The 12789-nt window shown below is 36.6% G+C and overlaps 2 protein-coding genes across 2 annotated transcripts; one reads left to right on the top strand and one right to left on the bottom strand.

Annotated features, from left to right (window-relative positions):
* On the top strand, positions 512-6753 carry LOC105162035 (glucan endo-1,3-beta-glucosidase 13). Its single transcript, XM_011079937.2, has 4 exons — positions 512-833; positions 4443-5720; positions 6200-6230; positions 6331-6753. The coding sequence occupies exons 1-4, from the start codon at positions 779-781 to the stop codon at positions 6449-6451; spliced, it is 1485 nt and encodes a 494-aa protein (XP_011078239.1). The 5' UTR covers positions 512-778; the 3' UTR covers positions 6452-6753.
* Positions 10588-12572, bottom strand: LOC105162034 (profilin-3-like). The gene is made up of 4 exons (XM_011079936.2): positions 12318-12572; positions 11174-11311; positions 10922-11063; positions 10588-10831 (listed from the first exon to the last, which is right to left on the bottom strand). The coding sequence occupies exons 1-3, from the start codon at positions 12438-12440 to the stop codon at positions 10929-10931; spliced, it is 396 nt and encodes a 131-aa protein (XP_011078238.1). The 5' UTR covers positions 12441-12572; the 3' UTR covers positions 10588-10831; positions 10922-10928.

Here is a 12789-nt window from a genome sequence, read left to right as displayed (position 1 = left end):
GAAAAAAGCTTCAATTTCTTTTAAAAATAAATAAAATTAAATTTATAGTCCATAAAAGTATTTTGATTAGTTTATTATAAAGAAAAAAAAATAAAAATTAATGAATTAAACTAACTATTAAATAAAATAAATATTTATAATTATATTAAACTTCAATCAAAGTGGTTGTAATTTAATCTTTAAAAACCATGAATGATACCTTCCCTTGAGAGGAGTTCACAAAAAGAAAAAAAAAAAAAAAGGAAAAAGGGGTCCTCATTAAATAGGGGAAATGCTGCTGTGCTGTTTGACCGTTGTTATTGGGCTGTAGCAAAGTGGGAATCGAGTTTCGAGAAACAGAAACAGAAACAGTGCTGCTGTGCTGACAGTGGATTGGATTTATGTATTGTGGGGGAACAACACTCGCAGTCACAGTCACAGACATCCCAATATCTGCCAAACAACTTGTAAAAAAAGGCTTTGCGGAATCAACAAGTTTTTTCTTAGCTCTATTGCATAAAATTCTCTCAAGTCCGTATTACTATTACCCCCAAACATCGCCTTGCTGACACACTGTCCGACACACACCACCAAAACGCACTCTCTCTCTGAGCGCGAGAGAGAGAGGCCCTTTTTCCCGTACCGAGAGACGTTGGGAAAAGAACGTTGCAAGAGTGGTACAAATTCCTCGGCACAATTTGAATCAGCGTAGAGAAGAATAGGTGCTTCAGCCCTTCAAGAGAGTGGGAGTAAACTGTCTTTCTCATACGGAATACACACACACTGACTGGGAGAGCAAATGGGAAGTGGCTTTGTGCTCCTCTTTGCAAGTTTTCAGCTACTAATGCTTCTTGGTATGTGCCCACATTCCCCTTTTCTCTCTGCCTCTGCTCTGTGTGTGTAACTGAGGCTTTGAACTATACAGTGTGAGCTGAGTTTTTTCCTGTTTCTCGGCTTTGCGTATGTTATGACTATTAACATTGATTATTCTTGTTTTGGTTTTTCATGGGCGTCCATGTTCTTCCCATCTCATTGCTTCTTTCTGGGCTTCTTGTCCTTACTTTCCTAAGCAAACCTGCAGATCTCTTTCTTCCTCAACTTCTATAGCGAGTCTAACCCAAAAATAGCATATCCTGCTGAGTTCTTTTCCCTGAACTGTACATTGTTCGGTACATTCTTATGCATAGGCATACTGATTTCAGGTTCTCCTCCGTCTTTGCTAACTAATGTCCCAATAATTTAGGCTAAGGATTAGTTCAGGTAGTATGTGATAGTGTAGTGAACTTATTAAAGTGGGGGATGCTCTATATCTTGCTGTCATAGTGGTTGAAGCAACCATATGTCAAGGACATATTCCTGTAAGTAGGCAGGCCCAGATATTTAACATTCAGATTGTGTTAATTGCTAAATGTGGACAAAAACAATGTGACATTATTATTTTTCTTTTTGTCAATGGTGCCATTGCAATCCAGCTGTTTTTTTGTTTTTCTGTATTTCTGTGTTGTGCTCTGGATGGAAATTTGCTTTTGTGTTTTCTAGTATGGTTGCTGACAGATGTATTTTTGCTTGTCAACATAGACATGTGAATTTTTCACTTGGCAAATTGACATTTATGATCATTCACCATATTTTGGAGGTTTAATATGTTGTGTAGTTCCTTATCATTCTTTATATGGAATAGTTCATCACAACTTATCTTATGGTACAAATCTTGTATATTTTAGGTGATAATGCTATGTAATTGCTTCAAGTGCATTTCCTTCTTTTTGAAATTTTCCTATCCCCGTTTCACATTCGTCTGAATTTCAGGCAACCTTAGTTCCTCATTGGAGATACCCAATGTTAGAGACTAGTGCAGAAGCTACTGAGAGGAGGACTAGGCACTAGATTATCAGAGGTGGTATAGAGAGTTTAAATTCTTAAATTAGTATGCAGTCACCAAATATTTAACTTTGGATTGCTTTAGTTGATCCCAAAAACCTCTGTGAGATTATAGTCGCACAGGATTTTTACAATGCCATTAACCTTGTTCCTCAATTGCATTTCTTTATTAAACTCATGCCAAGTTTCATGGAACTGTCTTTTTTTTATTTTTTGAGATAGATGACGGTAAGGTCAAAATTATGCTTTTGTTTCTTTGATTATGGCTTCTGGCAAATGTTCAACTCAATTTAAATCCAGGACCGAACATGTTAGGAGTAATAAAATCTTCTAGGCACCTCATGTTTACTGGTTGAAGCATTAAGCACCCTACGATGCTTGGAAACCTGAACTTGAATCACAGTTTTCTAGTTCATATTCTTGTGCACGAGGTATTAATTTCAGGTAACAGCATAGCAGGGGAAAATGGAAACATTTTAGCCAGATTCTTGTTCGAAACAATAAACACAACATGCTTTCTCATGTTCAGGTGTAATATTATTTGATTTGCAGATGAGGTTCCACTGTGTGCACCTGTATTGGTCGATCAGAAACCAAAGTAACAATATGACATCATATATTCTATGAACACTGGAGATAGATGGGGTTATTTATTTTTTATTATTAAAAAATAAAAAATTATTAATATAATTTAATTAAATATACTAATATTATTATAACGAGTCGTGATTTGAATTAAATTTTTTATTAAATAAATTGCTGAGTCGCAATATAAAATCGCGACTTAGCGTTGGATTTTAAAATCACGGCTTGCTGTCGTGATTGATTTGAGATTTTCCATATCACAACAACATTTTGCTGTTGTGAACATTTTTCTTTTTTTCTTTTTTATTTCATTTAATTAAAATTTTATAAATTAATTTTTAACAATATATTAAAGTCCAAAAAATCATAATATAAAAATTGTATTAATTTAAATAATTACAATTAAGTATACAAATGTAATAGCGTATATTTTTTTGTACAATGGTAAAAAATACAATTGAAGTATACAATTATTCTTGACAACCCTATACCGGCACATCTGATTGTGTAGAAGAATTTCTTCGTTGGGATTGTTGCATTGCACGCGTTTGCGCACAATCCATCTCGTTGTGAATACGTGATGTTTGATTTCGACCTGGGTGGGAAGAGATTTGAATAGTAGTGTCGTGGACCAACTCAAATCCCGGTACATCACGTATTCGCATCTTTTCGCACTCGGGTCGAAATCAATTTAAATAATTACAATTAAGTATACAAATGTAATAGCGTATATTTTTTTGTACAATGGTAAAAAATACAATTGAAGTATACAATTATTCTTGACAACCCTATACCGGCACATCTGATTGTGTAGAAGAATTTCTTCGTTGGGATTGTTGCATTGCACGCGTTTGCGCACAATCCATCTCGTTGTGAATACGTGATGTTTGATTTCGACCTGGGTGGGAAGAGATTTGAATAGTAGTGTCGTGGACCAACTCAAATCCCGGTACATCACGTATTCGCATCTTTTCGCACTCTGGTCGAAATCAAACATCACGTATTCACAATGAGATGGATTGGGCGCAAACGCGTGCAAGGCAACAATCCCAACAAAGAAATTCTTCTACACAATCAGATGTGCCGGTATCGGGTTGTCAAGAATAATTATATACTACATTATACAAAAAAATATACGTTATTATATTTGTATACTTAATTGTAATTATTTAAATTAATACAATTTTAATATTAAGATTTTTTGGACTTTAATATATTATTAAAAAAATTAATTTTATATAATTAATTTATAAAATATTGAATTAAACAAACTAAAAATGCTTACAATAGCAAAATGCTGTCGTGATTTGGAAAATGCCCAAATCAATCATGACTTGCTGTCATGATTTTATATTCCGACGCCACTTGGCAATTTATTATTTAAAAAAATATTTTTTAATTCGAAAATCACGACTCGTTATAATAATATTAGTATATTTAATTAAATTATATTATTATAATTTTTTTATTTTTTAGTAATAAAAAAATAAATTACCCCATGATTCTGGTAGTTCTTTTGCTTTTTCATGATTAAGTCTTCAACATGTTCTGAAACTAGCAATTTCATGACTTGTTCTTGTAGAAACTTTTGAGCTCAGTTGCACGTATATCTGGAGTCGAATGCTTTAGAATCAATCTTTTCAACCTAACAGCATATTCCTTGACCATAGGAAAATGGTTTTTTGAGCATGGAATTCAAAAATTCATTCTAAACAGTACTCTTGTGACAATCAGCTTTGTCGACGATAGCTACTTTTCAGGCAATATAACATGCTGATATGACTGATTGTTTTACTCCAAGATGTTAGTATAACATAATTTGGGAAAGTGCAGACTTATCAGTCAAATGAATGAATATGTATAAGATGTTTTGCATGCTTGTTAGTTTCGACTGTGCATATCTTTTATGCTCAACCTGGCTGAGATGACCAAAGGGCTTGACATGGTTGGTTTTGGTATTAAGGTTTACTGCTAAATAGTTTCCCTTTGTGTGATAGGCATCTGCGAAGGTGGCAAAATTGGAGTATGCTATGGAAGAAACGCGGATGATCTACCCACCCCAGATAAAGCAGTGCAGCTGATCCAACTTCACAACATTAAATACATACGGATATATGATTCCAATATACAGGTTCTCAAGGCATTTGCAAATACAGGAATTGAACTCATGATTGGGATTCCCAACTCAGACTTGTTGGCGTTCTCTCAATTCCAAACAAATGCTGATACGTGGTTAAAGAATAGCATTCTTCCATACTATCCAGCGACAAAAATCACTTACATAACTGTTGGTGCTGAAGTAACCGAAGCTCCCAACAATGTCTCTGCGATGGTAGTTCCTGCAATGCAAAATGTCTTGACATCTCTGAAAAAAGCTGGTCTTCATAGGAAGATTAAAGTCTCTAGTACCCATTCCTTGGGAGTTCTGTCCCGGTCATTCCCACCTTCTGCCGGAGCTTTCAACAGTAAATATGCTTTCTTTCTGAGATCGATGTTGGAATTCCTTGCCGAGAATCAGTCACCATTTATGGTTAACATATACCCTTATTATGCATATAGGGATTCTTCAAGCAACGTGTCGCTAGATTATGCTCTGTTCGAGTCATCTTCTGAAGTTATTGATCCAAATACTGGTTTGCTATATACAAATATGTTTGATGCTCAGATTGATGCGATTAATTTCGCACTCACGGCTTTGAATTTCAGAACTATTGAGATTATGGTTACCGAGACGGGATGGCCTTCCAAAGGATCCCCAAAGGAGACTGGTGCAACTCCCGATAACGCACAAACTTATAATACGAATCTGATCCGTCATGTCATCAATGACACGGGTACTCCGGCGAAGCCAGGAGAGGAAATAGATGTGTACCTCTTCTCATTATTTAATGAGAATCGGAAGCCTGGTTTGGAATCCGAGAGGAACTGGGGTCTATTTTTTCCTGATCAGACAAGTGTTTACAACCTTGATTTCACTGGAAAGGGTGTAGTGGACATGACTATGAATGCAACAAACATCACAGGTTCGAATGGGACAACATGGTGCATTGCGTCACCCACTGCTTCTGATGCTGATCTTAAAAATGGTCTAGATTGGGCCTGCAGTTCCGGAAATGTCGATTGTTCTGCTATTCAGCCAAGCCAGCCTTGCTTTGAGCCTGATAACCTGGCATCTCACGCATCTTATGCATTCAACAGTTACTACCAGCAGAATGGAGCTACAGATATTGCCTGCAGTTTTGGAGGAGCAGGGGTCAGAACAAACAAGAATCCAAGTACGTAATAAAACCTCTGGTGATGCTGACTCTGTAGATAGTATTTGCAATCTGATCCCATATTATATACATATAAATCATAAAACACCAAAATCTAGAAGTTATCCTCCCAATTCAGTGAAATTCTTATACCCACTGGTTGAGAATACACCAACCGTTTGTGGACTGCGCCTATCAACAGTAAGACCTACCTTATGCTGACGTAGCTTAGTCAACACCTTTTGGTTTCTGAAAACTCCGTGCATATAAGAGTTTCCCACTAATCATAGATCTCTAATTATATGTAGAGTGATATTGAACTCCACTTCTGCAGATTTCTCTTGCTTCCCGTTTATCGTCTTTTGGGGAGCATTCATATGCACATGAAACATAGTTTTATTTCTTTTCATCTCTGTTCTTTTTTGGTTTGGTAATTTTTTTTTCATGGATAAGTTTCCTCAAGACAACTCATTTACTTCACCTCTATTCTTTTTATGCAGGCTATGACAGCTGCTTGTACGTGATGTCCGGGTATGCCAAATTTCAGATATAAGCTATTTAAAATTTAAGCATCAACACATTAATTTGTGTAACTGAACTTTTTCTTGGATTTGCAACATAAATTTCACAGAACCAACAAAACAGCCACGGCTAATGCAACGGCCACTCCTTCAAAATCTTCATCATCTGTCGAAGCAGTCTCCATGCTCGTTCTGGGTAGCTTGCTGACAGCCTCATTTGCATTCATGTAATATTTGAGCTACTGGAAAAGATTCTCTCTGGTGGATGAGCATGCAGACTATATTGACAAGCATGAAAAAGCACTTTGGAAATAGAAATTTGCATATGCAAATTGTTCTTATTGTATAGCTATCAAGCCCCCCAGTTTTTGACCAAAAAACCAAAAGTCATGTATGATAGCTCTAGCTCTAGGTTCTTTTGTAGAATGAGAGCATGCAGAGACAAAACTGTATGCTTGAGAAACTAAAGTTTATTAATTGCAATGAGAAAAATGTATGCTTGAGAAATTAAATATATGACAAACCTGTGTGTATCTGCTCTGGTATAGCAGAAATGCTTGTTTTGGTATGGATATCAAGAAAAAGGAGAGCAGGAAATGCCCTCCTCTTAACTTTCATTTTGACCTGTCTGACGGATTCTGGAACCAATCAGGGTGGATCTCCCTTTAGTTGCTACCTTAGTGATAATTTGCTTCAGCTTCACAGCCACTTAGCGTTGCTTCTGATAGATCTTTCTGCATTAGGGAGGATCCAGATCACAAATATAAGAGGAGAAAAAGGCGAGAAAACTTGCAAGAATCGATCTCTCGGTGTGCCAACTTGGTCATACTAATAGTTTGCGGTATTTCTTGATTGTATAACAAATATATTTGATCATATTAGGTTCCGATTATCTTGTTCTTCTGTTCGTTGCAAAGAATAAATCACTGAGCTCGCTTTCCATGAAGGCCACGACATTGAACCTGGTCCTCATCACTTCTATCATTGATAAGGTAAAAAATTGAGAACCCGTTTTGTGTTGAGCAAGAAACTGATTTGGTTCATTGGCAGCCCTCTCTTGATGAATGCTGCCGTGCGTAACTAGAGATATAGGCCAAAAAAGTGTCCATAGAAACAGCTGCAAGCATCTGGCCTATGATCATGGTGCCATGCGTATTAACATGAGAAAGTGTCAGAGAGCTTAGGTCTGAACCAGCATAGTGAACTGAACCCTTTCCCGAGCATCAATCTCAAGAGAAAATTTAGAGAGAGAAAGGAGAGCAACTCAACTCAAATCTACGTTGTTTTATTTCTTCCAGTTGGTCAGTATTTATACAGAGGACCTGCGTTCCAGAAATTATGTAACTAAGTTGTTAACTGGCCGTCTATCTAACAATTGTTGAACAAACGTGTTGTTCTTATCCCTTAACCGCTAAAGTCGTGTTCATAAATAAAGTCGCCATTGCTCTGGTTTGGTGGATTAGCCAAAGGAGGAAGCCGTTGTGTCCAACTCCAGGCCCAGGGGGGAAATTTGCAAGCCGGCTTGCTTCGTGGACTAGATCCTTAATGGAACAGGCCTATACTAGTTATTATATTTATTACTGGCACACCCAAATATGCGTGTAATTAATTTAAAAAATGAATAATATAATTATAATTACTTTCATAATAAATATTTTATAAATAAATAATATTGAAAAGATAAAGGTTGTGAACTATTGCTGAGTAGATCTGATAAGTGTCATAAAAAAAACACGATATTTAATATCATAGTTATACTTGTGTAGTAGTGCAACATTTTCAAACTTACACGATCAGTAGACTGTTATAGGATGATAGGTGTGATAGTGCTCTGAAATGAGCAAGGAGCTCTTCGGCCATCACCTCTTCGATAAGGGGGATTCTTCACTTCAGGCAAGGGGCCTCTTCATTCATTTATGGGCAAAGTTCTAGCATCTCCTGGCGGAGGGTTTGCCAAGCGTTCATAGCCACCTTGCTGGTCTATCTAGAAGGGTGAGATTCATCTTGCTGTTATACAAACGGGTGGTGTAGGAGTCAGCCCGCCATGGCTTCCTTGTCCTAAAACGCCAGTTATGTTAGGATGAGATGTTTGACCTGTTCTTGTATTAATAGCAGGAGTGGGGGGAGGAGACCTTGTAAGAGTTGTGCTAACAGCCTCAACAATGAGCTTGTTAAGTTGTTGGTAGGAGAGCGAGTTGTTTTCAATAGGCAAGATCGATGGATTGTCAGCAAGGGAAGGATCATTGGGATCTCCTTAAATCTATTCTTGCTGTGGAACGACTAATCTAGCTCTAGTAGGAAGGAAAATGTTTCCTTCAAAGGAATCATTATCACATTTATTATCAGAACTAGTCATTTCTCATGCCTTTCGCTCAAGATTTGCCACAAAAAGGGTCAATGATGCGTATCAAGGTCTAATAGCACCACCAGAATAAAAAATTTTCCTGAAAATTCTAAAATTATCAAAAGACTAATCTACAAAACAATAATTAGCATTTCTATACATAAGTCAGTAAAATATTTGATAAAATAGAGTAAAGGAAACTTGAGTAGATGTGAGATCATGGAGAGATAAATAACGTGATCAAAGATTGGAGTATTTGAGTATAAAAAATAGAAATAAAATCCATATATAGAGTGCAAAAGTATAGCAAGAACCAGTATAGCCTTGTTGTTACAGAAGCAAAATGAGTTGAATGAACTTAATTTACCTTTTGGACTTACCTTAGACCTTATTTATAGTAGCAACTTTGGAGAGATATTAGGATGAGTTGGTGTTATGTGACTTGGAATCTTCGGGATATCTATTTTGTGGCAATGATGGTTATTCAATATTTAAACTATCTCCTAAGAAATATGTCAGTTTTAAGTAATTCTACCGAGTAACTGTGCATATAGGAGAGGTAATTACTTGCTACTTCCAACAATCGGATCCAGGATACTATAAGGTCCTTGCTGGCACTCTTTTTAGGGTGACGTGTGGAATACAACTAATATGACGACCTTGCTGTTTGGTAACAAACCTACTAATATGAGTTTTGTTTGTAGGCGTTTCCGCCTTAACAGGGTAGTTGGATTGGGCTGACCAACCTGAGGTTCTTCCTGCTTGAAAACTGTGCTTGGATCAATAAGGTTTGGGTTTATCGGGCTGAGTGAATGAGGGTCTTTTAACTTGTTTTGGGTTTGGACTTGATTTGGCCATTAGGCTTAGAAAAATATTTATGGGGATATCAATATTATGAAATATATAAATGAGAAATATAATATATTTATATATGCATGCATGCATGAAGTGTATATGTCATATCATAATATACAAAAGATGATAATAAAAATAAGGACAAGTTCAGTCAAAAACCATATATAGTAAATAGAAGTGGAAGAGCCTCTCCTTTCGTTTTAAACAACCCTAAATGAAAGGAGCTGGAATTCTTTGTTATTTATTTCAATATCTACTGCTTTTGTGCCAACCCTTAGAAGGAAGAACATTGAGGTAGGAAGGAACTCCAGGATTTACGATTTAGGAGATTTTCCACACCGATTTTTTGACATGCTAGATGCTCTTTGGAAAGCGCAACACCTCATTCTCAGTTATGCCAGCTCACCTCACGCCTTTTGGGCTTCATGGGCCCAGCTAGGACTCGAGTAAGGCACTGCCTTCCCCTTGATTACCAAATGCAACTGCCTTAGCAACCAGTCAAGAGCAGACTAATTCGAATGCTTTCCTACCGCTCAGGGGAATTAGCTACCTATCCATTCGTTTGTTTAGCCTAATTACTCAAGTCTTTCGTTCTTACCTTCCGATTAGGAAGTTCTATTGCTTATCATGTACATTTATAAGGAATACCTAGGACTTTTTGGGTGACATCAGGGGGTGGGATCGGCAATGGTAACCATCAGCACAATTAGATAAGGGGTCCAACCCCCTTGCTATATATCTTTACACATTAATACATAAAAAAAAAATATAATTTCACCTTTATAAAAATAATATTAGTTACAAAATTTTTTAATGATCTACAATAATTAGTTAGAACATAAAATATCATTTTTTATTAAATATGTTAAATTTACTAACAAATTAAAACCAATTTTAAAGATATTAAATATAATTTTTCAAATTGAGGTTTATATGTACGTCAATATTCATAAAAGAGGGGTGTAATTATCCTTAAAAATGAAAACAAAAAAATAAACTTCGGCCGAGCCTACTTCGGTCCCTAGGCTCATTTCTCTCTGCTGGCCCTAGGTGGACCATTATAGCGCCAGCGCTGTAAGCCCATAACAAAGCTTTTGCAACAACTGGCGTTAGTGGTCACTTTACTAAACCTCATGTCGAAATTAGAAAATACAAGGCCGGCAAAAAATTATATCAAATCCAATTCTTTACCCGCAAAGGTATCAATAAAATTTGAACATCCATCGGAAGAACCACCAAAAATACATAATTTACTCACATGGAATCATAACAGTTTTCATAACCAGAAAATGCAAAAACAAGCCCTGTTTAAATTTGAGGCAGAGAGACCATCTATCACTTCTGAAACACCAAACTCTTCTTGTCATAACCAAGAACCCACAACTCCAAATACCGTATAAAGGACGACATCACTGCAAAAAGGAAGTCAGCAAGTGCAAGGTTAATGGCCAAAGATCTTATTACAATTTGTAGCGAAGGTCATGCTAAAGGACAATACTTACCAAACAATTAAAGACCCTGTTCAATAAGATAGTCGCCAATCTTCTCCACAACCATGTTGCACTGGCCTGGAGTCATTGGCTCATCATAGATGCCAATGATCAAGGCCAGATTGGTTTTTTTAACTGTAGCACCACCGGATCCCTATGCCAAAACAAATTTCATATTTATTTGAAAAAAGTAAAACTAACTTACAACAACAGGCTGTGATACATGTCGTCTTGAAAGCTAAGAAAGATATCAGATTGCAATACCTTCTTCCCTCGGATGACAGCACCAGGCTCGCCTTGAATCACCATGTATTTAGTGCCCCCGATGTACAATCCAGTGGGAGCTAATGTACCCGGATTGTCAAAGTCATTCATGATAGCTGTTACCTCCTCACCCTTGAACTACCAGTATTGATTTCAAACATGAAAGAAAAAATAGCATCAGTTACTAAAAGACCAAAATATTGAATTCGGACAGCAAGCACATGAAAAATCTACTGCATCTGAAACTGGATTTTGTATTTCTTTCCAAACAATTGTTTCTTTTGCTAGTACTTTTAGCATAGAGTTATGTGTACCTACTGTTTGCCATAAACTTCATCAGAAGTTCCGAGTAAAATGGGAAAAAGGATAAATAGATAATAATGATATATACAGAACCTGGCCAAAAAAACTAGTCTTAATAAACCTGCAATGAAAACATACTAATACCCGATGAGCAATTCATACAAGCAAAGGATAGTACTCAATTGGTCACTGTGCTGATAATTAGAATCAAAGACTTCACAGATCATAATGATGACCTAATAGTTCTATGCAACCTTAAACGGCTACCAATACGATGAGATGCTGATAAACCGAAATAAAAGACTTGATCAATTAAAACCCGACAACTTAGCAAAACCAACTGCAAAATCATCTATTACTGGATCAGGCCACTTTGAATACTAAAATCAAATCGTATAAGATCAAAATTGGAACAATCAGCTACAAACTACTGGATCTCCCCAGTCAGATCAAGTCAACCAGCCTACAATCGTAAACCAAGCATTCGTCCATCAGATCCGCAACTCCAAGCAAATAAAATAAACAAAAAACAGATAACACAACGATTAGAGTGCAAGAAAAATGAAAAAAGAGTTGATTAATTAAAATCGCGACTGTAACTGAACAAAAATATTCTACATAGATGGATCGAACTACTCTTGATACTAAATCAAACTCACATACAAAAGAAGAATCGAGACAACCAATTTCAAACCCCCGGATATCCCAACTCAGATCAAGCTCAAACGTAGTAAAATCAAGGTAAAGCAAACGTCCATCCATCAGATCCGAAAATTCAAGCAAATAAACTGAACACGAAAACAGTAAATACTGATTAAAGGTCAATGCAAACAAAGAAAACCTGAGGAAAGTTGGAGCTCTGCGCCCAAACGCTGCCGTCATGGCCAACGATGGCGGCGGCGGTGAGGTGGCAGCCGTCGATGTCTGCCATCAAGTGGTCGTCTATGTAAGATTGCCACGACATCGTTCCGTTAGTGAAAGAGAGAGAGAGAGAAAAATCGAAGACCAGTGAGGTTTGTAGGAAGAGAGAGAGAGAGAGAGAGGGTTTGATGATAGCGTGAAAACAACGGAAATGAAGAATGGTGCGGTAGACTTTCCTACAATCATCACTTTTTATGCTTGCGGTCCGGAATCATCTCTATGTGTCAAATGTCTTTTCTGCCCCTCGAATAATTAGTCATTTATTTCCCTAATAATATTAAATAAAATCGACACTTTTTGGTTTTACAAAAGAAAAATATAAAAACGTTATCTTCTTTATTTCCTTTTATTTTTCCGTCATTTTTTCTAATTTAAAAAATTATAGCAATAAT

Source organism: Sesamum indicum, linkage group LG5 (genome assembly GCF_000512975.1).
Source record: "Sesamum indicum cultivar Zhongzhi No. 13 linkage group LG5, S_indicum_v1.0, whole genome shotgun sequence".
Taxonomy (NCBI): domain Eukaryota; kingdom Viridiplantae; phylum Streptophyta; class Magnoliopsida; order Lamiales; family Pedaliaceae; genus Sesamum; species Sesamum indicum.
Note: the sequence above shows the minus strand (reverse complement) of the source record. Positions and strands in the feature narration are given on the sequence as shown.

Bases quoted from the DNA above. Each gene is read 5' to 3' on its own strand.
- LOC105162035 (XM_011079937.2), top strand. From the start codon at position 779: ATGGGAAGTGGCTTTGTGCTCCTCTTTGCAAGTTTTCAGCTACTAATG. The intron at 834-4,442 runs GTATGTGCCCAC...TTTGTGTGATAG, and splicing joins TCAGCTACTAATGCTTCTTG to GCATCTGCGAAGGTGGCAAA. The intron at 5,721-6,199 runs GTACGTAATAAA...CTTTTTATGCAG, and splicing joins CAGAACAAACAAGAATCCAA to GCTATGACAGCTGCTTGTAC.
- LOC105162034 (XM_011079936.2), bottom strand. From the start codon at position 12,440: ATGTCGTGGCAATCTTACATAGACGACCACTTGATGGCAGACATCGAC. The intron at 11,312-12,317 runs GTTTTCTTTGTT...CAATACTGGTAG, and splicing joins AGAGCTCCAACTTTCCTCAG to TTCAAGGGTGAGGAGGTAAC. The intron at 11,064-11,173 runs GTATTGCAATCT...GTTTTGGCATAG, and splicing joins CTGTCATCCGAGGGAAGAAG to GGATCCGGTGGTGCTACAGT.